Source organism: Bombina bombina, chromosome 1 (genome assembly GCF_027579735.1).
Source record: "Bombina bombina isolate aBomBom1 chromosome 1, aBomBom1.pri, whole genome shotgun sequence".
Taxonomy (NCBI): Eukaryota; Metazoa; Chordata; class Amphibia; order Anura; family Bombinatoridae; genus Bombina; species Bombina bombina.
This window is the reverse complement of record NC_069499.1, coordinates 1508881077-1508907561: the sequence shown is the minus strand read 5'-3', so window position 1 is coordinate 1508907561 and position 26485 is coordinate 1508881077. Positions and strand designations below refer to the sequence as shown.

The window sequence follows — 26485 nt, the reverse complement described above, 5'->3', positions numbered from 1 at the left end:
AAACTATATATATATGGTTTTATGGGGGTAAATTACATTGGCCGGCTTCAGAAATGTCTTAAATAGAACATGGGTGCATGGGATGTGAAAATGGGAAGTGTAAAAAATGGAATGCGCTTCCTAAAAATAAGGCCTTCTAGCCCCCAGAGAACCCAACACACCTATACATGGGTGGTATCACTGTACTCAGGAGATGTTGTTGAACACATATTGAGGTGTTTTTTGGCAGTAACACATAACAGGAACTGAGAATCCATGCCTAAAGTACAATGTGTGTGAAAAATAACACAAAAAAATGACTACCCAAAAGTTTGACAAAGACTGGTGGTTGAATTAGTGCATGGAAAGTGTTAAAATACCAGCATTTGAAATACCCATAGGGTGTCTACTTTTCAAAAATATATGGTTTGATGGGGGTAAATTCCATTGGCCAGCTTCAGAAATGTCCCAAATAGGACATGGGTGCATGATGACCGATGTGAAAATTCCAAGTTGAAAAACTGGAATGCGCTTCCTAAAATTAAGGCCTTTTAGCCCCCAGAGAACCCGACACACCTATACATGGGTGGTATCACTGTACTCAGGAGATATTGTTGAACACATATTAGGGTGTTATTTGGCAGTAACCCTTAATATTATCAGTAAATGTATTCTTAAATTGCTATTTTGTAAAAAAATCAAATTATTTTTTTTTCCCCCCCAAACTTTGGCATAGATTGGTGGTAAAATGGTTGCATGAAAAAAGTCAAAATACCCCAAGTTTAATACCTTAGGTTGTCTTCTTTTAAAAAATATATACATTTGAAGGGTTATTCAGGGATTCATGACAGATATTGGTGTTACAATGTAACTATCGCCAATTTTGAAAAAACATGGTTTTGAAATAGCAAAGTGCTACTTGTACTTATTGCCCTATAACTTGCAAAAAAAGCAAAGAACATGTAAACATTGGGTATTTATAAACTCAGGACAAAATTTAGAAACTGTTTAGCATTGGTATTTTATGGTGGTTGTAGATGTGTAAGCGATTTTGGGGCTCAAAGTTAGAAAAAGTGCATTTTTTTTCATTTTTTCCTCATATTTTATATTTTTTTTTTATAGTAAATTATAAGATATGATGAAAATAATCATATCTTTAGAAAGTCCATTTAATGGCGAGAAAAACAGTATATAATATGTGTGGGTACAGTAAATGAGTAAGAGGAAAATTACAGTTAAACACAAACATCGCAGAAATGCAAAAATAGCCTTGGTCCCAGATGGTCAACAAATTGAAAAGTGGTCTGGTCACTAAGGGGTTAAGCAACTTTCTAATTTACTTCTACTATCACATTTTCTTCATTCTCTTGCTATCTTTATTTAAAAAGCAGGAATTTAAAGCTTATGAACCACCCTGAATAGTGCTTGCTTTATTGGTGGCTACATTTAGGAAACCAATAAGCAAGCATAAACCCAGGTTACCAACCAAAAATGGGCCAGCTCTTAAGCTTTACAGTCCTGCTTTTTAAATAAAGATAGCAAGAAAACAAAGAAAATTAGATAATGGGAGTAAAATAGAAAGTTTGCTTAAAATTGCATGCTTTATCTGAATCATTAAAGAAAAAAATTGGGTTTAGTGTCCCTTTTTAAAAATGGAAATGAGCGAGAATAAGCTATACTTTTATTTAAAGCATATTACTTTAATTTACACTGCGTTTTATCTTCCCAATGTAACACCATGAATTTATTTTTGTTAGAGTACTCTGCTCTGCGTTTCAAAATCTCTGGAAACGTTTACGTCTCTAGTCAGGTAGTGAGATGGTGCCTTATTGAGGCTCAGTGCCAATGTAACGGGGAAGCTAACAAAAATATAAAGTAATATGGTCTGTAAGGTTCAGTTCTCAAAGAAATCCAAGCTGAATATATAGAAACGATGCAAAGTTTTGTTGCTGTTTGTGATAATTACAATTGCCACCAGCTAATATATATATTTATGTATATCATTTTATTTTTGTGGTTTTAAAATTTTATGGTGATGGATTCTGACAGTGAGTATATTGATGTGTTTTTTTTTTGTGTGCTTGTGTTAATAAAGATTATCTGGACGGTCGAAAAGATTATAATTTAAGGCTGCGGAATGAGAGTACCATGAAGACTGATTTGCACACTGTGCCGGTCCCTCAGTCAGCAGGGTAAGTACAAAATCTATTCCTACTTTGTAATGCTTTGTTACACAACAAGCTTAGCAGATAGAGCTACATGTGTGCTTCATTAGACAGGAAGATATCAGCAGAGGTCCTTAAAGGGATATTGTGTATGTATGTATATGTGTGTGTGTGTGTGTGTGTGTGTGTATATATATATATATATATATATATATATATATATATATATATATATATATATATATATATGCCTTTATTTTGTCACAATAGCTGCTTTTGCCTCTTGGAACTGCCACCTATACTGAAAATATGAATACTTTAGTATGCTCTGTAGAAAAGCTATGTAAACGAGAGACGGCAATTATAAGAGTGATTAAATTGTAGGCATTGTGTGCAGAATTGAACTCGCACATAATCACAATCTCTAGAATATTTTATATATTGTTTTATTCTATAGCTAGTAGGGAGAAGTCTCTGCTACATCTAGCCAAAAATGTAAATTTTTATAGGGCTTTACGGTGAGTCATATATTTCTTTAAACACCAGAAAGCCAGCAAGCTCTACGATTTTATAAATAGCTTTATTAAAGGGACAGTCCAAACTAAACTTTCATGATTCAAATAAGGCATGTCATTTTAAACAACTTTCCAATGTACTTTTATCACCAATTTTGCTTTGTTCTCTTGGTCTTCTTAGTTAAAAGCTAAACCTAGGTATACTCATATGCTAATTTCTTAGACCTTGGAGGCCGCTCCTAATCTGAATGCATTTTGACAGTTTTTGAACCAGTAGAGGGCGTTAGTTTGTGTGTGTCATATAGATAACATTGAGCTCACGCACGTGAAGTTACCGAAGAGTCAGCACTGATTGGCTGAAATGCAAGTCTGTCAAAAGAACTGAAATAAGGGGGCAGTCTGCATAGGCTTAGATACAAGGTAATTACAGAGGTAAAACGTGTATTATTATAACTGTGTTGGTTATGCAAAACTGGGGAATGGGTAATAAAGGGATTATCTATCTTTTTAAACAACAAAAATTCTGGTGTATTGACATTCACCTTTTGTTTGTATCGCAAAGAATCTCAATAAAAAAAAAAAAAAGAAAAGCCCATGGGGAAAAAAGTTGAACTTTCTCAGAAACAAGATATATTACCAAAGCTAAAGTAAAACCTAACCAATTAATGACATTGGCAATTTTCTATGAAGCCCAAATCTTTTCCTCCATGATTCTGATATAGCATGCCATTTTAAGCAACTTTCTAATTTACTCATATTAATCTTTCTTCGTTCTCTTGATATCTTTAATGAAAAGCAGGAATGTACGCTTAGAAGCCAGCCCATTTTTGGTTCAGAACCGGAATAGTGCTTGCTGATTGGTGGCTACATTTAGATACCAAGAGAACTAAAAAAAATGATAATAGAAGTAAATTAGAAAGTTGTTTAAAATCGCATGCTATCTGAATCCTGAAAGAAAATTTTGAGTTTCATATCCCTTAAATTGTATGCTCTATCTCACTGGTTTTCAAACCTGTCCTCAGTCTCCCCTAACAGGGCCACATTTTGAGGATATCTGAACTGGAGCCCAGGTGAAATAATCAGCTGCTTAGTACATTGTTATTTTACCTGTTCTCATCCAAATTAATCCTGAAAACCTGGCCTGTTGGGGAGGACTGAGGAAAGGTTTGAAAACCAGTGCTCTATCGGAATCATGAAAGAAAAATGTTGGGCTTCATGTCCCTTTAATGCTGTTGAAGTAGGATAGTGCAAAAGGTTGCTAAATGCTGTCTCTCAGTGCCCTGTGCTTGTGAGGAAGATTATCCTTTGTGAGTATTAGAAAATGGCCTTATTGGAATACACACATGTATTGTATTCAGCAATAACATTCTATTTTAGGACCAAACTTAAGAATTACAAATTGTATAATATGTTTCCTGCAGGAGCAATGTGAACTATTTCTTCTATAGTATATTTGTACATTTATTTTTCTTTAAGGTTATGCATTTTTTTCCCTTAAAGTGAATGTAAAGTTAAATGAATGAGTTCCCGGTTTTTAAAAATACTATTAAAAACAGGGGCACGTTCATTCATTAAACTTTACATTGCAGTGTTTTTTTTTTATTTTTAAAAAATACCTTTTTTCTTTAGCAAACAAAGACCGCGATCCTCCGCCCTCAGCTCCTCTGTACTTAGCACTTCAATGACAAAACCGGCTTCCTCCAGTCACGGCGTGGCCTCACGAAATGGATGCTCTGGGGTGCGCGCCATAATTGGAGGAAGCCGGTTTCGTCATTGGTGAGGTAATTACAGAGGAGCCGCGGGCGGAGGATTGCGGTCGGTGTTTGCTAAAGAAAAAGGTAAGTATTTAAAAAAAAAACCAAACAAACAAACAAACTTTGCAATGTAAAGTCTAATGAATGAAAGTGCCCCTGTTTTTAATAATATTTTTAAAAACTGGGCATTCAATCATTCAACTTTACATTCACTTGTAAAGTATAATTTACTGAGAAATTATTCTTGGATAGATCGTCCGTCCCGTCTTCTGATCTCTTTGTCCCATCATGGGAAGTAGATGGGTCAGAATGTACAGAGGAGTTAATCCGATTAGGGGAAACGGCACACACATTTACAATAAGAGGTGAGTGATCTGATTTCTACAGGAATTGCATAAATAATGCATTTGAATAATAAGCAATGTTTCATGAATATCTGCACTGAGTACAGCCTACACCATAGAATTCTTGTCCTTATCCATCATCAGCCAATAGGGATTATTGGGAAGTACACAACTGATCCTATAGTATTATTTTCAATTTACTTTTAATCTGATTTTTCTGGGGAAAACAATTTTCTTTTTTTATATTGTTTTTTCAAGTGCATGAAAGAAAATGTAGTGTTCCTTTTAAACTTCATTTAAGTAGCCAATCTGCTGTGAATGGCAGTTATATATATTCCACTTTGAAATCCAATATATTTTAGTCAGCTTACTTAGGACAATATTATATTTTTAATATCAATGTTTTTATTAAATGACTATCAATATTTTAATGGTATTCCCCCTTAATACAGGTCTTCAAGTATAACTTTCTCATTTTTAAATTAAAATTTGTGATTTAATCAAATACACAAAGGCCTCTCCATAAACCATAAACAGGGCCAGTAAGGGGGGTGGTCATGGTTGTGGGGGGGATAGACCCTATGTAGGTATGTATTAAACCAATGTTTATATTACACTGTCCCTTTTAACTACAGGGAGGTAACTAACTGCTAGATTACGAGTCTTGCGTTAGCCTTAAAAAGCAGCGTTGAGAGGTCCCAACGCTGCTTTTTAACGCCCGCTGGTATTACGAGTCTGGCAGGTACAGGTGTACCGCTCACTTTTTTCCGCGACTCGAGCATACCGAAAATTCACTTACGTCAATTGCGTATCCTATCTTTTTAATGGGATTTGCCTAACGCCGGTATTACGAGTCTTGGAGAAAGTGAGCGGTACAGCCTCTCCTGTCAAGACTCCTACCGCATTTAAAAGTCAGTAGTAAAGAGTTTCATGGGCTAACGTCGTAACATAAAACTCAAGTGCTAAAAAGTACACTAACACCCATAAACTACCTATTAACCCCTAAACCGAGTCCCCCCCCCCCATCGCAAACACTTAACTAACATTTTTAACCCCTAATCTGCCGACCGGCCATCGCCGCCACTTCAATAAATATATTAAACCCTAAACCGCTGCACTCCTGCCTCGCAAACACTAGTTAGATTTTATTAACCCCTAATCTGCCGTCCCTAACATCGCCAACACCTACCTACATTTATTAACCCCTAATCTGCCGCCCCCAATGTCGCCGCCACTATATTAAATGTATTAACCCCTAAACCTAAGTCTAACCCTAACACCCCCTAACTTTAATATAATTTAAATAAAATAAAATTACTACAATTAAATAAATGATTCCTATTTAAAACTAAATACTTACCTATAAAATAAACCCTAATAGTTACATTGTAGCTATCTCAGGGTTTATTTTTATTTTACAGGCAACTTTGTATTTATTTTAACTAGGTACAATAGTTATTAAATAGTTATTAACTATTTAATAACTACCTAGTTAAAATAAAGACAAATTTACCTGTAAAATAAATCCTAACCTAAGTTACTATTACACCTAACACTACACTATAAATTAATTACCTAAACTAACTACAATTAAATTAAAGTACGAAAAAAACACTAAATTACAGAAAAAAATAAAATAATTACAAGAATTTTAAACTAATTACACCTAATCTAATCTACTAAATTACAAATAGCCCTTAAAAGGGCCTTTTGCGGGGCATTGCCCCAAAGTAATCCGCTCTATTACCTGAAAAAAAAAAGTACAATACCACCCACCCAATCGCCCCTTATTAAAACCTTACTAACCCCTTGAAGATCACCCTACCTTGAGACGTCTTCACCCATCCGGGCACAAGTGGTCCTCCAGACAGGCAGAAGTCTTCATCCAGGCGGCATCTTCTATCTTCATCCATCCGGAGCGGAGTGGGTCCATCTTCAAGTCAGCCAACGTGGAGCATCCTCTTCAAACGACGACTTCAGACGAATGAAGGTTCCTTTAAATGACGTCATCCAAGATGGCGTCCCTTGAATTCCGATTGGCTGATAGGATTCTATCAGCCAATCGGAATTAAGGTAGGAAAAAAGGATTTTTCCTACCTTAATTCCGATTGGCTGATGGAATCCTATCAGCCAATCGGAATTCAAGGGACGCCATCTTGGATGACGTCATTTAAAGGAACCTTCATTCGTCGGAAGAAGAGGATGCTCCGCTTCGGCTGGCTTGAAGATGGACCCGCTCCGGATGGATGAAGATAGAAGATGCCGCCTGGATGAAGACTTCTGCCCATCTGGAGGACCACTTTTGTCCGGATCGGATGAAGACTTTGGACCCTCTCTAGGACTACTTGTGCCCGGCTGGGTGAAGACGTCTCAAGGTAGGGTGATCTTCAAGGGGGTAGTGTTAGGTCTTATTAAGGGGGGATTGGGTGGGTTTTATAGTAGGGTTGGGTGTGTGGGTGGTGGGTTTTAATGTTGGGGGGGTATTGTATTATTTTTTTTTACAGGTAAGAGCTAATTACTTTGGGGCAATGCCCCACAAAAAGCCCTTTTTTAATGGCTATTTGTAATTTAGTATAGGGTAGGGATTTTTATTATTTTGGGGGGCTTTTTTATTTTATTAGGGGGATTAGATTAGGTGTAGTTTAAAATTCTTGTAATTTTATTTTTTTCTGTAATTTAGTGGGGGGGGTTCATACTTTAGTTTATTTAATTGTAGTTGGTTTAGGTAATTTAAGTATAGTGTAGTGTTAGGTGTAATTGTAACTTAGGTTAGGATTTATTTTACAGGTAAATTTGTCTTTATTTTAACTAGGTAGTTATTAAATAACTATTTAACTATTGTACCTAGTTAAAATAAATACAAAGTTGCCCGTAAAATAAAAATAAACCCTAAGCTAGCTACAATGTAACTATTAGTTATATTGTAGCTATCTTAGGGTTTATTTTATAGGTAAGTATTTAGTTTTAAATAGGAATAATTTATTTAATTGTAGTAATATTATTTTGTTTTATTTAAATTATATTTAAGTTAGGGGGGTTAGGTTAGACTTAGGTTTAGGGGTTAATAACTTTATTATAGTGGTGGCGACATTGGGGGCTGCAGATTAGGGGTTAATAATTAGTATGTAGGTGTCGACGATGTTGGGGGCAGCAGATTAGGGGCTCATAAGTATAATGTAGGTGGCGGCGGTGTTTGGAGCGGCAGATTAGGGGTTAATAATATAATGTAGGTGGCGATGATGTCGGGGGCGGCAGATTAGGGGTTAATAAGTGTTTAGACTCTGGGTTCATGTTGGGGTTTTAGGTGTAGACATAAAAAGTATTTCCCCAGGAATCAATGGGGCTGCGTTAGGAGCTTTGCGCGGCTTTTTTGCAGGTGTTAGGTTTTTCTTTCAGCCTGCTCTCCCCCATTGATTCCTATGGGGAAATCGTGCACAAGCACGTTTTAGCAGCTCACCGCTACCGTAAGCAACGCTGGTATTGAGGTGAGATGTGGAGCTAAATTTTGCTCTACACTCACTTTTTTGTGGCTAACGCCGGTTTTGTAAAAGCCCGTAATACCAGCGCTGTCTTAAGTGAGCGGTGAGAAAAAAATGCTTGTTAACACCGCAAGCCTTACCGACAAAAACTCGTAATCTCGCCGTAAGTTTACTAAGACTGACAAAACTGAAAGTTGGCACTTAATACTTCTGATTTGCTGACAAACTGATTTTTGGAGAAAATACTGATCCTCATTATATACTCATTATACATACTTTCCACACAATTATCACATTTTATTCTATGACCGATTATGTTTAATTAGGGGGAAAAAATATTTAGTATTTGTTTCCGAAGTAACCAGAAGTCCACTGACCAAAAACACGCAATGCTTAAAAATTAAAACTTTTCTTAAACAATAACAGGCACTGATCCCAAACAAGTGAAGCTTATTTCGAAAGAGGTCAAGGAGACTTCCTCAAGGACAAAAACATTAGACAATGGACGTATTGCCTCTGAGATGTCTCCATTTATCTTTGGGCAGGATGAAGCCTCCAGTGAAAGTAAGCATACAATCTTAATAGCCACTGGTAACAATTGATGAAAGCAGACACACATGGTTTTCTTCTTAGCTCTAGGATGGTATATACGTAGCTTATGATGAGCACAGTAGTGGTAAGCAGGGCATTCATTTTAACCTCTATTATCTTTAGTGCTCGTGTTCCAATAGCAACTTCTAATTGTGTTAAAGTACCTAATGTGATATTCTAACCTTACCAGGTGATCCATTTTATTGCTGGAGTGTATTGATCTGCTTCCCCCTGCACGGCAGCGTGTCTGTGGCTTCCCCCCCTCCCCGAAGGTCTGGGTAACTTCCCTGCACCCACCTGCCATAATGCTGCAGGGATAGATAGTACTGGCTTATGGACTGGGTTGTGCCCTGACTTGCATAGACTATTCAAAATTTACAGAGAATTCTGTACTTCCTCCAGTCCAGATGGGCCACTCCCAGTAATTTTTCACTGCTTTGTAAGCAAATACAAGCTTCGATTTAATCTGCTTTGAAAGAGAAACTGATTGCATAAGGAGCCTTTTTGGACTTTAGATTAATTTATGACACATCCCTGTTTGTGTTGCAGAGTAATAATAATAATACAAGATGCAGGTCATGTGTATATAACAGGGTTATACAATTTACAGCCTTGGAGGCTTTGTACCTGACCCTCCACTTCCCCTCATTTAACACAACTTGTATACCTCATCTCTTTGGTAACAGATCGCTTCTCTTCAATTGGTTCATTTTTTTTTTTTACTTTTTTTTCATTTTTTTTTTCTTCTTTCCATTAATACAAATAAGCAATCAGCATACATACAAAGGATAAAAAAGATACTGATATCATCACGTACAGACGATACACATGCCAGAAAGGGATTTAAATCAAGTGAAATCTGATGTAAAACATCTGGTTGATTCTTTCCTCTCCATGTGAATGTAATGTCTTTGACTCTGTGTGTACATGTGCAGTTACGTTAGTGCCACATATTTTACATTTAATAATATACAAATAATATTTTTTCCCGCACTGTGATGTTAAAAAATAAAAAAAATTATAGACCCTTGTTTAAAAACATAAAATACCTGTACATTTCCGGGGGTTATAGGGACATGAAACATTTTTCTTTCATATTTGAGCATGTGGTTTTAAGCAAATGTCTAATTTACTTCTAATTTGCATTATTCTCTTGTTGAAAAGCATACCTAGGTAGGGTCTGGAGCAGCAATGCATTACTGGGAGCTAGCTGCTGATTAATGGCTGCACATAAATGCCTTCTTGCCTTTGGTTCGCTATATGTGTTCAACTAGCTCCAGGTAGTGCATTGCTGCTTCATTAACACAGGATATCAAGAGAATGAAGCAAATCATTAAATTGAAAAATGGACTTAAATTAACATTCTCTATTTGAATCATGAAAGAAAAGTTTTGGGTTTCGTGTCCCTTTAAGTAGTATTTCCTTTTTCTAGTGTTGCGGTTTTTTCTTCGCTTTTTTTTTTTTTTATGTACCAGTTTAGTAGCCTCCCTCTGAACAGTTTCTACTTTATTTCTATCCTTTTGGAGAAATAGTTTACACAACTGTATACCATATTTAAGTAATCTAGAGCGTGGCCTAAGAACCTTCTGTTGATATCTCACGCTATAAAACAAAGCATTATACTGCTCTTACCTGATGTGCTACTACGTTGTTTAGCCAATTTCAATTCTGAAATAATAATTCATTGCCCCTTCCATATTTTCTTATTGTCATTTCTTAACCTTAGTAATTTGCATCCTAACTGCAGTTGCTATCCTGAGCTGACAACTCTAGGAGGTGCTGGGATTATGAGATGGGGTAGTAGCTTCAGCAATCCTTTTCATTATTAAGTTATACAAAGGGTGGTTGATTTAGACGTAGACAATAGAGGTGGTAAGGACAAGTCATTTAAAGGGACATGCAACCAATCATTTTTATTTCCTGATTCAGACAGTGCATGCAATTAAAACGTTTCCAATATACGTCTATTATCAAATGTGGTTCATTCTCATGGCATTCTTTGTTGAAAATATACATAGGGACAGGAAACCCAATTTTGTTTCTTTCACGATTCAGATAGAGCATACAATGTTAAACAACTTTCCAATTTACTTCTATTATCTATTTTGCTTCATTATTTAGGTATCCTCTGTTGAAAAGCATATCAAGGTAGGCTCAGCACTTTGGTGCTATTTGCTGATATAAAATGTTCAACCACCAGTCGGCAAATAGCTAACTATGCTTTTCAACAAAGGATTCCTAAATAATGAAGCAAATACATTAGAAAGTTGTTTAACATTGTATGCTCGATCTGAATGATGAAAGAAAAAATGTGGTTTTCCTGTCCCTCTTTAAGGTGCCCATTGTGAACTGTCTGATTTGTGTCAAAACTAGCTTGAAAATCAAGAGCCAGTATTAAAAAAAATAAAAAATAAAAAATACCGGGAAAATGTGCATGTGTATCTAGGGTGGGTTGCAACCTATCGAGGGCCATGTGACTCTTTGCATTTTTTTCCCATGCCATTGTCTAGTGTATTGTGTAAAATTCTATTTATATTCAAGTGAGTTTTTGCATATTGCTAAAATATTCACTCTAAAAAACTGTTTTTCTGCTTGGAAAAGATCAATGCCATTTCAGCTTGCGAGTAGTATGGAACACTTGTGTAGGGGCAGTCAGAACTGATGTCACAGCTAGGCATCACATTTTATGTATTGCGCACATCTTTAGATGCAGAGTAAGAATGCTTGGGCTATGCATAAGACAATCCTAAGAATGACATTTACACGTCAGATAAACATGTGGGCAGACTTGTAAAATTTAAATGTTTTGGAAACAAACTCATAATTACTAATGTTGTATGATGGGGAAGAGATGTTTTTGAGTAGTGCAAATGGCTGTCACTTTTTTTTTTTGTACAGGACAAAGCAGAGTGAATGGCTTCACTTTGGAGCAGCATACAGCGGGCATACTGAGACACTTACAACATGGCCTTCCTTTGGCTATCCCTCTTCATCCCCCCTACCAGCCTAAAGAAATCAGGCCTTTGACAGTAGATGGGGAGATCAGCAGTACTGCAGCCCAGGACAAGCCTTCTCCTGTTAGTCCACCTGACGTGAGGAAGAGCATAAACCCTGCATCTTCCAGTGCTAAAGGTATTAAAGCTTGTTAAATCGCCAGCTTCTCCATTTTTACTATTTAGATATTCACGTTCACATTGCACGGAAGATTTGCGCTCAGGAGAGTGCTCTTCCATAGACTCCAATGGGAGCCTCATTCTCATGCTGTCGCACGGCATGACAACCTAGCGCAGTGAAGGAGGTAAGTCGCCCAGCGATGGGCAGCAAATTGCAATATATATGAATATATACATATTTATTTGTGTTTTATATGTGTATATACACATATTAACACATAAATATATATGTATATACACAAATTAACACATAAATATATATGTATATACACATAACACATAAATATATATGTATATAAGCATATTAACACATAAATATATATGTATATACACATAATAACACATAAATATATATGTATATACACATAGTAACACATAAATATATATGTATATAAGCATATTAACACATAAATATATATGTATATAAGCATATTAACACATAAATATATATGTATATACACATATTAACACATAAATATATATGTGTATATACACATAGTAACACATAAATATATATGTATATAAGCATATTAACACATAAATATATATGTATATACACATAATAACACATAAATATATATGTATATACACATAACACATAAATATATATGTATATACACATATTAACACATAAATATATATGTATATACACATAGTAACACATAAATATATATGTATATACACACAATAACACATAAATATATATATATATATATATACACATATTAACACATAAATATATATGTATATACACATATTAACACATAAATATATATGTATATACACATATTAGCACATAAATATATATGTATATAAGCATATAGATTTATAGAGGACACACAGTTCCCCATAGACCACAATGTAAAGGCACTTTTCAGTGTCATATTTTTTTTATTTTTTCCTCTCCAGCGCCACACACCCACCAACTTATATAGAAACATGCACTAAAGTTTCAAGGTAATTGAGGCGCTTTTTGAAAATTAACCAGAGATCTGATCTCTGGTTAATTTTCAGAGCTGTAATTGCTAATTGGTGCTCACGGTAGCAATGACCAGCCAGTTGTAATGGCTGGTTATTTATTGTGCATTGTAGCGCTCTACTTGTAATTTAGCCCTTAATGTTTTAATGATAGTTTTTTTTTTGTGTATTCAGTTCCTGATATATTGTAGGTTTCTTTACAGATGTTTTAAAAACATCTTGTCAATTTGGTGGACAAGTGATTATTTAACTACTTGGGAGGGTTAATGCACATTACTTCAGCCCTCTCTGGCATCCAAGGGGTCAGTACTATTTTTGGTCATTATTTAACCATACCTATGTTTTTTGTTTTTGTTTTGTTTTCTCTCCCATGCAAGTCTATACATTGACCACAGAATTGTCTTCTTTACATCCTTGATTTTAGTTGGTGCTTTTAACACATATCTAATAACTTGTAAACACATAAATAATATAACCTCTACTTCTATAAAAATATGATATTAGAGTGTAAAGTCTCACACAAACTACTAAGGCTATCAATATAAAGAAAATTAGAAGGTATGACTAGATATAGTAGTATCCCTCGAGAGAATACAGCCAAAGTGATCCTGTGTAGAACTGATGCTTGGTTGTATTTTTGTAGATACTGTGTGATATTATATATAGCTGAGTCAGAAGAGAGTAAACAGAGTATTTTGTATGGTGGTTAATAGTTTTTAAGCAATGTTATGATTTTTTTTTTTTAAATACATTTAATTATGTTTGTTCAGTAAAGTGGAACCATTCACCAATGAGGTTAAGTTTGCCTCCAGGCAAATACACAGGGACCAGTTAACACCAAATTTAGGTCCTTTTTATTGAACGCATTCTTGTGTTATGTTTGCTTTAAATTCCAGAAGGGAGGGGTTATAGGTGGTGGTGTTGTTGTTTTTTTTGTTTGTTTTTGTTTTTTTAATAGGTGGGTGAGTTAAAAAAATGTGACGTATAAATAAATTTATATGTTCAAAACAGAATCAGTGTAGGACCACAAAAACACATTATTTCTGTTTTACATTTTCTCATAAGTAAAGCTCTCTTATACTCAGTTTTAATTTACATAAATAAAAAGAGAGAAGCGCTCAACCTGGGAACAAACGGCATAATAGCTTGTTCCATGGCTAGTCGCCACCAAAGAAGCAGCCTCTTTTTGCTCAACATGTGCCTTTCACAGAGAAGAATTTTCCTGTAGCATATCGGTCTGATCCTGACTTAACAGTACAGTCCAGCCCCGAAATACCAGGCAATCCCTCTGATCGAGAGAAACGGCAAAAGCCCAGATGTACATTTTAGCCTAGTGTGAGCCTCGTCAGTGAGGTGCAGCCATATCCCTCTAGGCACACTGAGCAACAGTCAGTGATTGGGGAACCAAAATAAAGATGGATGTATGCACAATGCACTTTTAATGTAGAAACAAGTCACTTGTCCACACACTGCTTGGACACTATAGCAGTTGCCACTTGAAACAAAGTAAGTGGAAGTTAACCCCCACAACAACCCCTGTTGTTTCAAAATTGAGGAACCTTCACATCAAATATAACAGAGACAGTACTTAATAATCCAAAGTGACTCACCACTCTCCTGTTGCTAGGTGTAGTCCTCTTGCTCTCTCCTTGATGTGTTATGCCCATAGAGATAGTTTCTCCACTTGTACTTTTTCTTCCTCCACCTGACTAGCAGATGGCTGGCAGGTGCCTCCTGGTGGTAAAGAACTGCCCAAGCAGAATGGTATGGAAATTTTACCTCCGCAGCAAACTGGTACATGAAAAAGTTAAACTCTCTCTTTGTGCTCACTATGGCCAATAATTTGCAAATATCCAAGCAGGCTAGGATTAAGGCAGACGCCGAAACCGGTCAGCCTTTTTGTCTACTGTTTTTCAATTTGTCTTTTTTGTCTCTTACCCTGGGGTAACGTCAACCCCTTGACTTAATAAAGTTTTCTTTTTAACTCTCTTTCTGGTGCTCCTGACAACCTTTTTACACTGAGCAACAGGCCCACGTCTTGATTCCCGCATCACCCTTAGGGATTTTAATTTAGACTGTTGGTTCACAATATTTTTGGGGGAGCAACACTCAAAGATAATGTGTACATCTGCTTGGTTGTCATGAGATATACCACTGGACTTCCTATTATCAGATACATCTTATGGAATGCCTTTATTTTCAAGATAATTTTTCCTGCGATCAGCGAGTCTGCTGATTCTGAGAACCTGGTAGATGTAGTACTTTCATACACAGGAGATGCCCTTGAATAGAGCTGTCCCTCTTTGTTCTTGTTTCTTTGTTTAGAACATTTGCTGGCATGCTATTTGCCTTCCCAATGTAATGTCTAGAATCTCAACTAAAACATTTCTCTCAATGCTAGAAGTATTTGTTGGGAGAAGCAACTCTTTGCAGTTCCACAAGTCTTTAGGCATTGAGTGGAGATAGCTTTACAGTTGGCTGAATCCAAGTTCATTGCTTACCAATACCTCCAAAGAAAAGACCACCTTTGGCAAAGAAAACAGTCTCATCTAAACCTCCCATCAGAGATTCTTGGGCAGATGGAATATGGGGAGATGGCTTTTGTACTTATAAATAAGTTTTCTTAGCCATTTGTGTTTATATGAGAGGTCCATTTTTTAAATTGTAGTTTTCCGTTTTTTACAGCTTTTTAATCGGAATGTTTCTGGGCTCTTGGTAATCTAAAGCTCTCCGTTCTGCTCTATGAAGTCTAGTCGGTACTGCAAGATACCTCAATTTAATTTTAGAAATGCAAATTTTATCTTGAGAGCTGTTTATTTCACTTTGTAGGGTTCTGGATGTGAATAGATCCCTCAAACATTCTGCAAGGATTCTTTCCAAATTTTGTGTCTTGAATATTCACGATTATCTATTTATTTGGTTGATTCTTTTTTTTTTTAGTTCTGTCTTGTATCTCTGGATTTTATAGATGTATCCAAAAACCTTCACTAGGTTTTTCTGAGCTATTGAAACAATTAAGTCTATCAATGGTGTTCTCATTGTTCCTTTCTAAGCAGGTCAGGCCCAAAAGCACAGATAAGATAAATGTTTATTAAGCTACTTTTTGAAATGTGTACCCCCCAACCATACAGATAGATGTATTGCTTTAGTAGATCTGTGTTGGTAAGTGCTAGATTCACATTTTTATCTCCTTTCTAACTTTATATATTTTGTTTCAATATTCTCTGGCACATGGGAATGGACCATATGTTGCCAAAAGGTAGAGCTTTGAAAGGGGAAAATTCTTTGGACTGAACCCAAAAAGAAAATTGGATCTTGTTAATTACATTTTTTTTTTCTTTGTGTTTCATTTATTTATCAAACTTTTTTTAAAAAAAGTTCAAAACCTGCAATGTTAGATTAATGTTCTAGGTCTCCAAGTAAGCTTCAGAATTTCTTCCCATTTCTTTAGATTGCAGACTTCAAAGAAATGAAGAACACAGAATATTGAAATCCCCAGAGAGGAAAGAAGTCAATGGCAGCTCTTGTCCAGCTGAGGTAAGGCCTTTGTAGAAACAATCCCAAGCACCTTTTCTTTGTTAGAGGTTGGTAAATCATCGGTGACAGCTCTTAGAATTGTACCCCTTATGAGATATAGTGTTACTTACCAAAATTAAATGCTACTGGGAAACCAAGATGATTGATCCAAAGATAAATGCTCCCATCAAACCGATATTTTTAAAGGGACATTAAAATGTGTGATATATATATAGAGAGAGAGAGATAGAGAACGAACTGAATTGCAAAAGCTCTGTAAACAAAATGTTTTAAAAACACGTAAAAGTACCACTTTAATAATTTACTAGTTTTAAAACTCATTTGTTCCTGGGTCTAAACAATAACTTTGCCGTATGTAGCTGATTCAGGCATTTTTCAGTATATATAGGTTACAGATTTTAACTTTCAGCTTCTCTATAGTCTTTAAATAGATTATCATTTCACTAGAGTCTAAATGTTGTTAGAACAGATTTGACCATTGAAAAACTAAAGTAGCACACAAACTGTTAAACTCCACCCATCTCTCTCTCATTTTTGGGGGAGCTTGCATCTGGAGAAGACCAGGCCTGCCACTGTCTTTGTGTTAACGAAATCTTCATTTCTCCTACATTGGTGTGTCCGGTCCACGGGTTCATCCTTACTTGTGGGATATTCTCTTCCCCTACAGGAAATGGCAAAGAGAGCACACAGCAAGAGCTGTCCATATAGCCCCCCCGTCTGGCTCCGCCCCCCAGTCATTCTCTTTGCCGCTCTGAACAAGTAGCATCTCCACGGGGATGGTAAAGAGTATGTGGTGTTAGTTGTAGTTTTATTTCTTCTATCAAGAGTTTGTTATTTTAAAATAGTGCCGGTTTGTACTATTTACTCTACAACAGAAAGTGATGAAGAGTTCTGTTAAAAGAGGAGTATGATTTTAGCACCAGTAACTAAAATCCATTGCTGTTCCCACGCAGGACTGTTGAAACCAGAGAACTTCAGTTGGGGGGAACAGTTTGCAGACTTTTCTGCTCCAGGTATGATCAGTCTCTTTTCTAACAAGACATAGTAATGCTAGAAGACTGTCACTTTTCCCTTATGGGATAGGTAAGCCATTTTCTTAGACTCATAACAGATTTAAGGCTTATAAAATGGGCTCTATGCTGGTTGACACTATTGTGGGCTAAATCGATTGGTTTATATCATATTTATATGACATTTGGAGTGTTTTGTGTATTTGGAAACACTTTTGGGAACGTTTTTATTTCGCCTGGCAGTTGTTTAGACGCCTAATCTAGTCAGGAAGGCCCCTTCACTCTGGTATGCAGAGGGAGGAGGCCTCATTTTCGCGCCTCAGTTGCGCAGTTACTTCTAGAGGCAGTGCATGGAGCTTCATGTGAGAGGGTCCTGTGGCTAAAAAACGGACTCAGGAAGGCTTATTTCTGTGGTGAATAACCCCTAAGGAAGGTAAAAGCCGCAGCAAAGTCTGTGGCAGGGACTGTAGTGTGTTTAAACTGGTAAATTGAACAAATAGCTCTGGTTTGCTCATTTAAGGGTTTAGAGACTTGAAATTTGGTGTGCAATACTATCAAAGCATTAATACACTGGGGTGTAAATTTTGTAAAGATCGGATATTTACTTCATAGTTTTTCAAACATTCAGAAATAAAGTGTGCTCTTTTTATTATTTAAAGAGACAGTAACGGTTTTGTTTAAAAACGTTTTTATTGCATTAATAGCCTGCCAAACATGTCTAACTGTCTAACATGTCTGTACCTTCAGATAGCATATGTTCTGTGTGTATGGAGGCCAAGGTGGTTCCCCCTTTAAATGTATGTGCAAATTGTGCCATGGCGTTCAAACAAAGTAAGGACAGTACTGTCACATTTAATAAGGTTGCCCAAGATGATTCTTCAAATGAAGGTAGTGGGGAAAGCTCATCATCCTCTCCTTCTGTGTCAACACCAGTTTTGCCCGCGCAGGCGATACCTAGTACATCTAGCGCGCCAATGCTTGTTACTATGCAGCAATTAACTGCAGTAATGGATAATTCTATAGCAAATATTTTATCCAAACTGCCAGCATTTCCCAGAAAGCGTGATTGCTCAGTTTTAAATACAGAGGATGAGCAAGTTGGCGCTGACGATAATTTATTTGTTATACCCTCACACCAATCTGAATTGGCAGTGAGGGAGGGCCTGTCTGAGGGAGAAATTTCTGATTCAGGAAAAGTTTCTCAGCAGGCAGAACCTGATATCGTGGCATTTAAATTTAAGTTAGAACATCTCAGCGCCCTGCTTAAGGAGGTGCTAACTACTCTCGATGATTGTGACTCTTTGGTGATTCCAGAGAAGTTGTGCAAAATGGACAAATTCTTAGAGATCCCTGTGCACGCTGATGCCTTTCCGATACCCAAGAGGGTGGCGGACATAGTGACTAAGGAGTGGGAGAAGCCAGGTATACCTTTTTGTTCCACCTCCTATAGTTAAGAAAATGTTCCCCATTGTCGACCCCAGAAGGGACGCATGGCAAACGGTCCCTAAGGTTGAGGGGGCAGTTTCAACGTTAGCCAAGCGCACAACTATTCCTATTGAGGACAGTTGCGCTTTCAAAGATCCGATGGATAAAAAATTGGAAGGATTGCTTAAAAAGATATTTGTTCAGCAAGGTTTCCTTCTTCAACCAATTTCGTGCATTATTCCTGTCACCACGGCAGCGTCTTTTTGGTTCGAGGAACTAGAAAATTCGCTCCAAAAGGAGACTCCATATGATGAAGTCATGGACAGAATTCACGCACTAAAGTTGGCTAATTCCTTTATTTTGGATGCCGCTTTTCAATTGGCTAAGATAGCGGCGAAAAATTCAGGTTTTTCAATAGTGGCGCGCAGAGCGCTTTGGCTAAAATCTTGGTCGGCGGATGTGTCGTCCAAAACAAAATTGCTTAATATTCCTTTCAAGGGTAAGACCCTTTTCGGGCCGGAATTGAAGGAGATTATTTCAGACATCACTGGGGGAAAGGGCCATGCCCTCCCACAGGATAGGCCTTTCAAGGCTAAGAACAAATCTAATTTTCGTTCCTTTCGCAATTTCAGGAACGGACCGACTCCTAACTCTGCAGCCTCTAGACAAGAAGGCAACACTTCCCAGCCTAAACCAGCATGGAAACCATTGCAAAGCTGGAACAAGGGTAAACAGGCCAAGAAGCCTGCTGCTGCTACCAAGACAGCATGAAGGGGTAGCCCCCGATCCGGGACCGGATCTAGTAGGGGGCAGACTTTCTCTCTTTGCCCAGGCTTGGGCAAGAGATGTTCCGGATCCCTGGGCACTAGAAATAGTCTCTCAGGGGTATCTTCTAGAGTTCAAGGAACTTCCTCCAAGGGGAAGGTTCCACATGTCTCGCTTATCTTCAGACCAGATAAAGAGACAGGCATTCTTACATTGCGTAGGAGACCTATTAAAGATGGGAGTGATACACCCAGTTCCAACAGCGGAACAAGGTCTGGGTTTTTACTCAAACCTGTTTGTAGTTCCCAAAAAAGAGGGAACTTTCAGGCCAATTCTGGATCTAAAAATTGTAAACAAATTCCTCAGAGTTCCATCATTCAAAATGGAAACCATTCAGACAATTTTACCAACAATCCAGGAGGGTCAATATATGACTACCGTGGACTTAAAGGATGCGTACCTGCATATTCCTATCCACAAAGATCATCATCAGTTCCTGAGGTTCGCCTTTCTGGACAAACATTACCAGTTCGTGGCTCTTCCATTCGGTTTAGCCACTGCTCCCAGAATTTTCACAAAGGTGCTAGGGTCCCTTCTAGCGGTTCTAAGGCCAAGGGGCATTGCTGTAGCACCTTACCTAGACGACATTCTAATCCAAGCGTCGTCACTTTCCAAAGCAAGGGCTCATACAGACATTGTTTTAGCCTTTCTCAGGTCTCACGGGTGGAAGGTGAACGTAGAAAAGAGTTCCCTGTCCCCGTCCACAAGGGTTCCCTTTCTGGGAACAATAATAGATTCTGTAGAAATGAAGATTTTCCTGACAGAGGTCAGAAAATTAAAGCTTCTAAACGCTTGTCAAGTTCTTCAATCTATTCCGCAGCCTTCCATAGCTCAGTGCATGGAGGTAATAGGATTAATGGTTGCAGCAATGGACGTGGTTCCTTTTGCTCAAATTCATCTAAGACCATTACAACTGTGCATGCTCAAACAGTGGAATGGGGATTATGCAGACTTGTCTCCCCAGATTCAAGTAGACCAGGTAACCAGAGACTCACTCCGCTGGTGGTTGACTCAGGATCACCTGTCTCAGGGAATGAGTTTCCGCAGACCAGAGTGGGTCATCGTCACGACCGACGCCAGTCTCTTAGGCTGGGGCGCGGTCTGGGACTCCCTGAAAGCTCAGGGTCTTTGGTCCCGGGAAGAGTCTCTCCTCCCGATAAACATTTTGGAACTGAGAGCGATATTCAATGCGCTCCTGGCCTGGCCTCACCTAGCAAAGGCCAGATTCATAAGATTTCAGTCGGACAACATGACTGTAGCGTACATCAATCATCAGGGGGGAACAAAGAGTTCCTTGGCGATGAGAGAGGTATCCAAGATCATCAAATGGGCGGAGGATCACTCCTGCCACCTATCTGCAATTCACATCCCAGGAGTAGACAACTGGGAGGCGGATTATTTGAGTCGTCAGACTTTCCATCCGGGGGAGTGGGAACTCCACCCGGAGGTCTTTGCCCAGTTAACTCAACTATGGGGCACTCCAGATATGGATCTGATGGCGTCTCGTCAGAACTCCAAGGTTCCTCGATACGGGTCCAGATCCAGGGATCCCAAGGCGACACTAGTGGATGCATTAGTGGTGCCTTGGTCGTTCAATCTAGCTTATGTGTTTCCACCGTTCCCTCTCCTTCCCAGGCTTGTAGCCAGGATCAAACAGGAGAAGTCCTCGGTGATTCTAATAGCCCCTGCATGGCCACGCAGGACTTGGTATGCAGGCCTGGTGAATAGGTCATCGGCTCCACCATGGAAGCTACCTTTTGAGACAGGATCTTCTAGTACAAGATCCATTCGAACATCCAAATCTAGTCTCTCTGCAACTGACTGCTTGGAAATTGAACGCTTGATTCTATCCAAGCGTGGGTTTTCAGATTCAGTTATAGATACTCTGGTTCAAGCCAGAAAACCTGTAACTAGAAAAATTTACCATAAGATATGGCAAAAATATATCCGTTGGTGTGAATCCAAGGGATTCTCTTGGAGTAAAATTAAAATTCCTAGGATACTTTCCTTTCTCCAAGAGGGTTTGGATAAAGGTTTGTCAGCTAGTTCCTTAAAAGGACAGATATCTGCTCTGTCTGTTTTGTTACACAAACGTCTGGCAGCAGTGCCAGATGTACAGGCGTTTGTACAGGCGTTGGTTAGAATCAAGCCTGTCTACAGACCTATGACTCCTCCTTGGAGTCTAAATTTAGTTCTTTCAGTTCTTCAGGGGGTTCCGTTTGAACCCATGCATTCCATAGATATTAAGTTACTATCTTGGAAAGTTCTGTTTTTGGTTGCTATTTCTTCTGCTAGAAGAGTTTCTGAATTATCTGCTTTGCAGTGTACTTCTCCCTATCTGGTATTCCATACAGATAAGGTAGTTTTACGTACAAATTCGATACTTATGCTTCTTCGGAGGCTGTTTTTGGGAGAAAGGTTTTGCAAGCCGTGGTGCCTTCCGTTTAGGTAACCTGACTTGCTCCCTCCCTTCATCCTTGTCCTAAAGCTTTGGTATTGGTTCCCACAAGTAAGGATGAAGCCGTGGACCGGACACACCAATGTAGGAGAAAACAGAATTTATGTTTACCTGATAAATTTCTTTCTCCTACGGTGTGTCCGGTCCACGGCCCGCCCTGGCTTTTAGTCAGGTTTAAAAAATTTTATTCCATGCAATACAGTCACCACGGCACCCTATAGTTTCTCCTTTTTCTCCTAACCGTCGGTCGAATGACTGGGGGGCGGAGCCAGAGGGGGGGGCTATATGGACAGCTCTTGCTGTGTGCTCTCTTTGCCATTTCCTGTAGGGGAAGAGAATATCCCACAAGTGAGGATGAAGCCGTGGACCGGACACACCGTAGGAGAAAGAAATTTATCAGGTAAACATAAATTCTGTTTTTTTGGCTTAACAGAATTGTTATACAGGCATGCCTTGTTTTTATTGCACTTTACTTTATTGCTCTTTACTTTATTGCTCTTTTTACAAATTGAAGGTTTGTATAAACCCTGTGTCGAGCACATATATGTATATATATATGTATGTATGTATATATGTATGTGTGTATATGTGTATATATATATATATATATATATATATATATATATATATATATATATATATATGTATGTATATATATATGTATATATGTATATATATATATATATATATATATGTATATATATATATATATATATATACACATGAATATATATATATATATATGTGTATACATGAATATATATATATATATGTGTATACATACACACACACATGAATGAATATATATATATATATATATATATATATACACACAGGCATACCTTGTTTTTATTGCACTTTACTTTATTGCTCTTTACTTTATTGCTCTTTTTACAAATTGAAGGTTTGTATAAACCCTGTGTCGAGCACATATATGTATGTATGTATGTATGTGTGTGTGTGTATATATATATATATATATATATAGTAGGAAAATGATTCAAAGCACTCTCTGGACTTTTGATAATAAAGGCAAATTTAATTGTGATAGTGACGTTTCGGGACCAAACCTGTCCCTTCTTCTGACAGTCAAACAATGCAAAAACCAAACTTAAATAGGCCATTCAGACCCTCCCCTGTATTGCTACCAATCACAGGTAAGCGTGTGCAAAAGTGAAGACCACACCAAAATAAGGTGTGGAAAAGTGGTTGTGTACAATGTGTAATTATAAAGGTGTCAAAACTTATATAAAACTGAAATCTCATATTAGTGTGATAATCATATATGTTTCTAAGTGAGCTATGATCAAAATAGTTAAATTATAAGAGCAATTACTGCAATTTTTCAAAATACATATCAAGGATTCACCCCTCCTTTAGAGTGCACCAAATGGATACTACCACTATTCAAAGGAACCACCCCTATTCATTGATAGGTTCTAGTCCATAGTCATAACATTACTACATAATATAACTATCCTGGTCATCTAGCCACTGAACACAGCTATTTTCTATTGTTATAACATCACAGCACCCCATATATGTGGTATTATTAAACCACAACACAAAAACGATTATACAGACCCTGCGATCAACTAACCATTAGATGCTATTGATATCGTCGCATTTGCTGACACACCCCTCCTGCTCTCATAGGTTACGCCTAAACAGCACCTCTCAATTTTCATATGTGTCAAAAAAATAAAATAAAATAAGCGTTAGCAACCAGATCCTTATAAGATTAAATGTCAGAGGCTTTGGATACATATCTGGTTTAAGGAGTTTGCCACTCGGATGTTCTGATTATAACAGTATATATCGTGCGATCAGACCGCAACTGAGATCTGTTGTCATCTGTAAACACACCCCTCCTACTCTCATAGGTTAAGTCTAGACAACACCTCTAAAATTCCCTATGTATTGGAAAATAAAGTTAGCGTTAACACCAGGTTGAGTCTAACCATCATCTCTCAGTTTCCATATATGTTAGAAAATAAGTTAACGTAGGCAACAAAGTCCTTATTTGATTAAATGTCAGAAATTCTTTGGTGCGCATTTGCCTTGAGGAGTTTCACACTTGCATACTATAATTACAACAATGTAAGCCGTGCGATCAGATCGCAACTGTAATCAGCTGTCATCTGGAAACACACCCCCTCCTGCCCTAATAGGTCAGGAGTAAACCGTGCCTCTCCACTTTCATACCTACACAAAAAGCAACAACATGTATACATAGTTTAGTTGTTGACACCTTAATAGTGCATCTCCCATAGGCTTATAGCAAAATAGGAAGTGTGATCAGATCACCGCTGAAGGTAACAGTCATCCTGAAATCTGTCCCTCATGTTGTTATTGATCACAAATAACACCCGCTTCTCGCCCCAAGCGTAATCTAGAAAGTAAATAGGCAAAAAAACAAACCTATCTAAATCAACCCCTAGGGAATTACTTAAACCAAAATGCTACGTGTAAACAGTATATATGTTAAGATCCCACTGTCCAATCACAACCATACTGGAAGTCTCAGACGTGACGTCCTATATCGCTAATACCCTTCAGTATACATTTCATCAAAGCAGTCAAAAACGTGAAGGCACAGAGCCCTTGTTAATAATCAGGTAGGTGATGCCTCAGCATCACAGTAATCACTATTTCAGTATAAAGTAATATCAAACACAATAAGCAACAATCAAAACAACACAAAAAGGCATAACACCTAAGAGCTAATATAATACAGAATGTAAACATACGAAAAGAAGTTACAACCCCTACGTCTGCTATATAGATCCATTCTCGAATGTATATTCCCAGCATCGAAATAATTAAAAAGCAAATTAAATACCAAAACATATACATGAATAACAAAACCTCTATGAAGGCTATGAACAGGAGGGGTCAAAATGATAAAATTAAGGTATATAGGGCCAAAAAGTTACCTAAAGACAAAACATCCCAATTGGGCACTCAAGGGGTGTGAATCTTACCAGTAGAGTTGATCAGGCTCTAATGAAAATAAGTGAACATATAACGGTGTATTACAAAACTCTATGTGATGCATAGTGAAATGTGAAAATAGTTAAAATCATATATTACACATACTAGACATAAAATTAAAATAAAAGCACTGGTATCTATTGTATGAAGACATAACTATAATGGGAAGGACCCATATGTACTGGGCCCCATATATAATACTAAATAAATGGAAAAGGCTAGGAGTACAATACTGTTACATAAGAGGCAAAAGCATGACTAGGCCATCATATTCTTTCCTTTATATATAATGAATCAGGACTCTCATTTGATCATACTGTCCTTGAGTTAACCCAAGAAGGCTTGCCATCCGGATTGTATGTTGAGGCCTCTGGGCACCAATGTACCCAATTCATGGATCCAGCGAGCCTCCTTTTGGAGCAGAATCTTTGCTCTGTTGCCTCCCCGTCTTAATGGTGGCACGTGATCAATCAGGCGAAACCTGAGATCAGTGACTGAGTGGTTATTGTCAAGAAAATGTCGAGCAACAGGCTGTCCCGATTTTCCACTATCTAGTGCAGCTCTAATGCTTGAGCGGTGGTTAGCCATTCGAGTTCTGGCATCATCTGTCGATTTTCCAATGTAAAATTTCCCACATGGGCAGTTGAGGAGGTATATAATATGTGTGGTAGTACACGTTAGGAACCAGTTGATCTTATACTTCTTCTTTTTTTCGGGGTGTTGGAACATATTACCAGTGTGCATACTATTACATGTAACGCAGCTTAAACACTTAAAGCACCCCTTTTTCTTTTTGAGCCATGATTGTTTTTCACTCAGTGGGGAAATGTCAGTTTTCATAAGACGGTCTCGTAGACTTCGCCCTCTTCTGTATGATAGTCTTGGTGCCTTCCAGTGTTTAAACGGTAAGTTACTGTCTGTTTCAATAATCTTCCACTCATCTTTGATTGCTCTCATGATACGATACTGATCTGGTGAATACGTTGTGACAAATGTCATCTGTTTTTCAGCCACATTACTAGTGGTCTTAGCCTCCGTCTGGTTGGTCCGATCACAAGTGGCTAGTAATTCTTTCTTCTTATACCCTCTTTGTGTGAATCTTTCTGTCAACTCAGTCAGCTGAGTGAGGCATAAATCATCATCTGTGTTGTTTCTCCTGACCCTCTGGTATTGGGCTTTGGGTATATTCCTGATCAGTGATGGTTGATGACAGCTTCTGGCATGTAATACCGTATTCCGATCTGTGCTTTTCCTGTAA

The 26485-nt window shown here is 37.7% G+C and overlaps 1 protein-coding gene across 1 annotated transcript in view; it reads left to right on the top strand.

Annotated features, from left to right (window-relative positions):
- The window catches only part of CEP95 (centrosomal protein 95), a 118757-nt gene that overhangs the window by 15302 nt on the left and 76970 nt on the right, over positions 1-26485 (top strand). Inside the window, 5 exon segments of the mRNA XM_053721528.1 lie at positions 2075-2171; positions 4666-4778; positions 8663-8800; positions 11726-11959; positions 16430-16515. Of these exon segments, the coding sequence (XP_053577503.1) occupies positions 2075-2171; positions 4666-4778; positions 8663-8800; positions 11726-11959; positions 16430-16515 (668 nt within the window).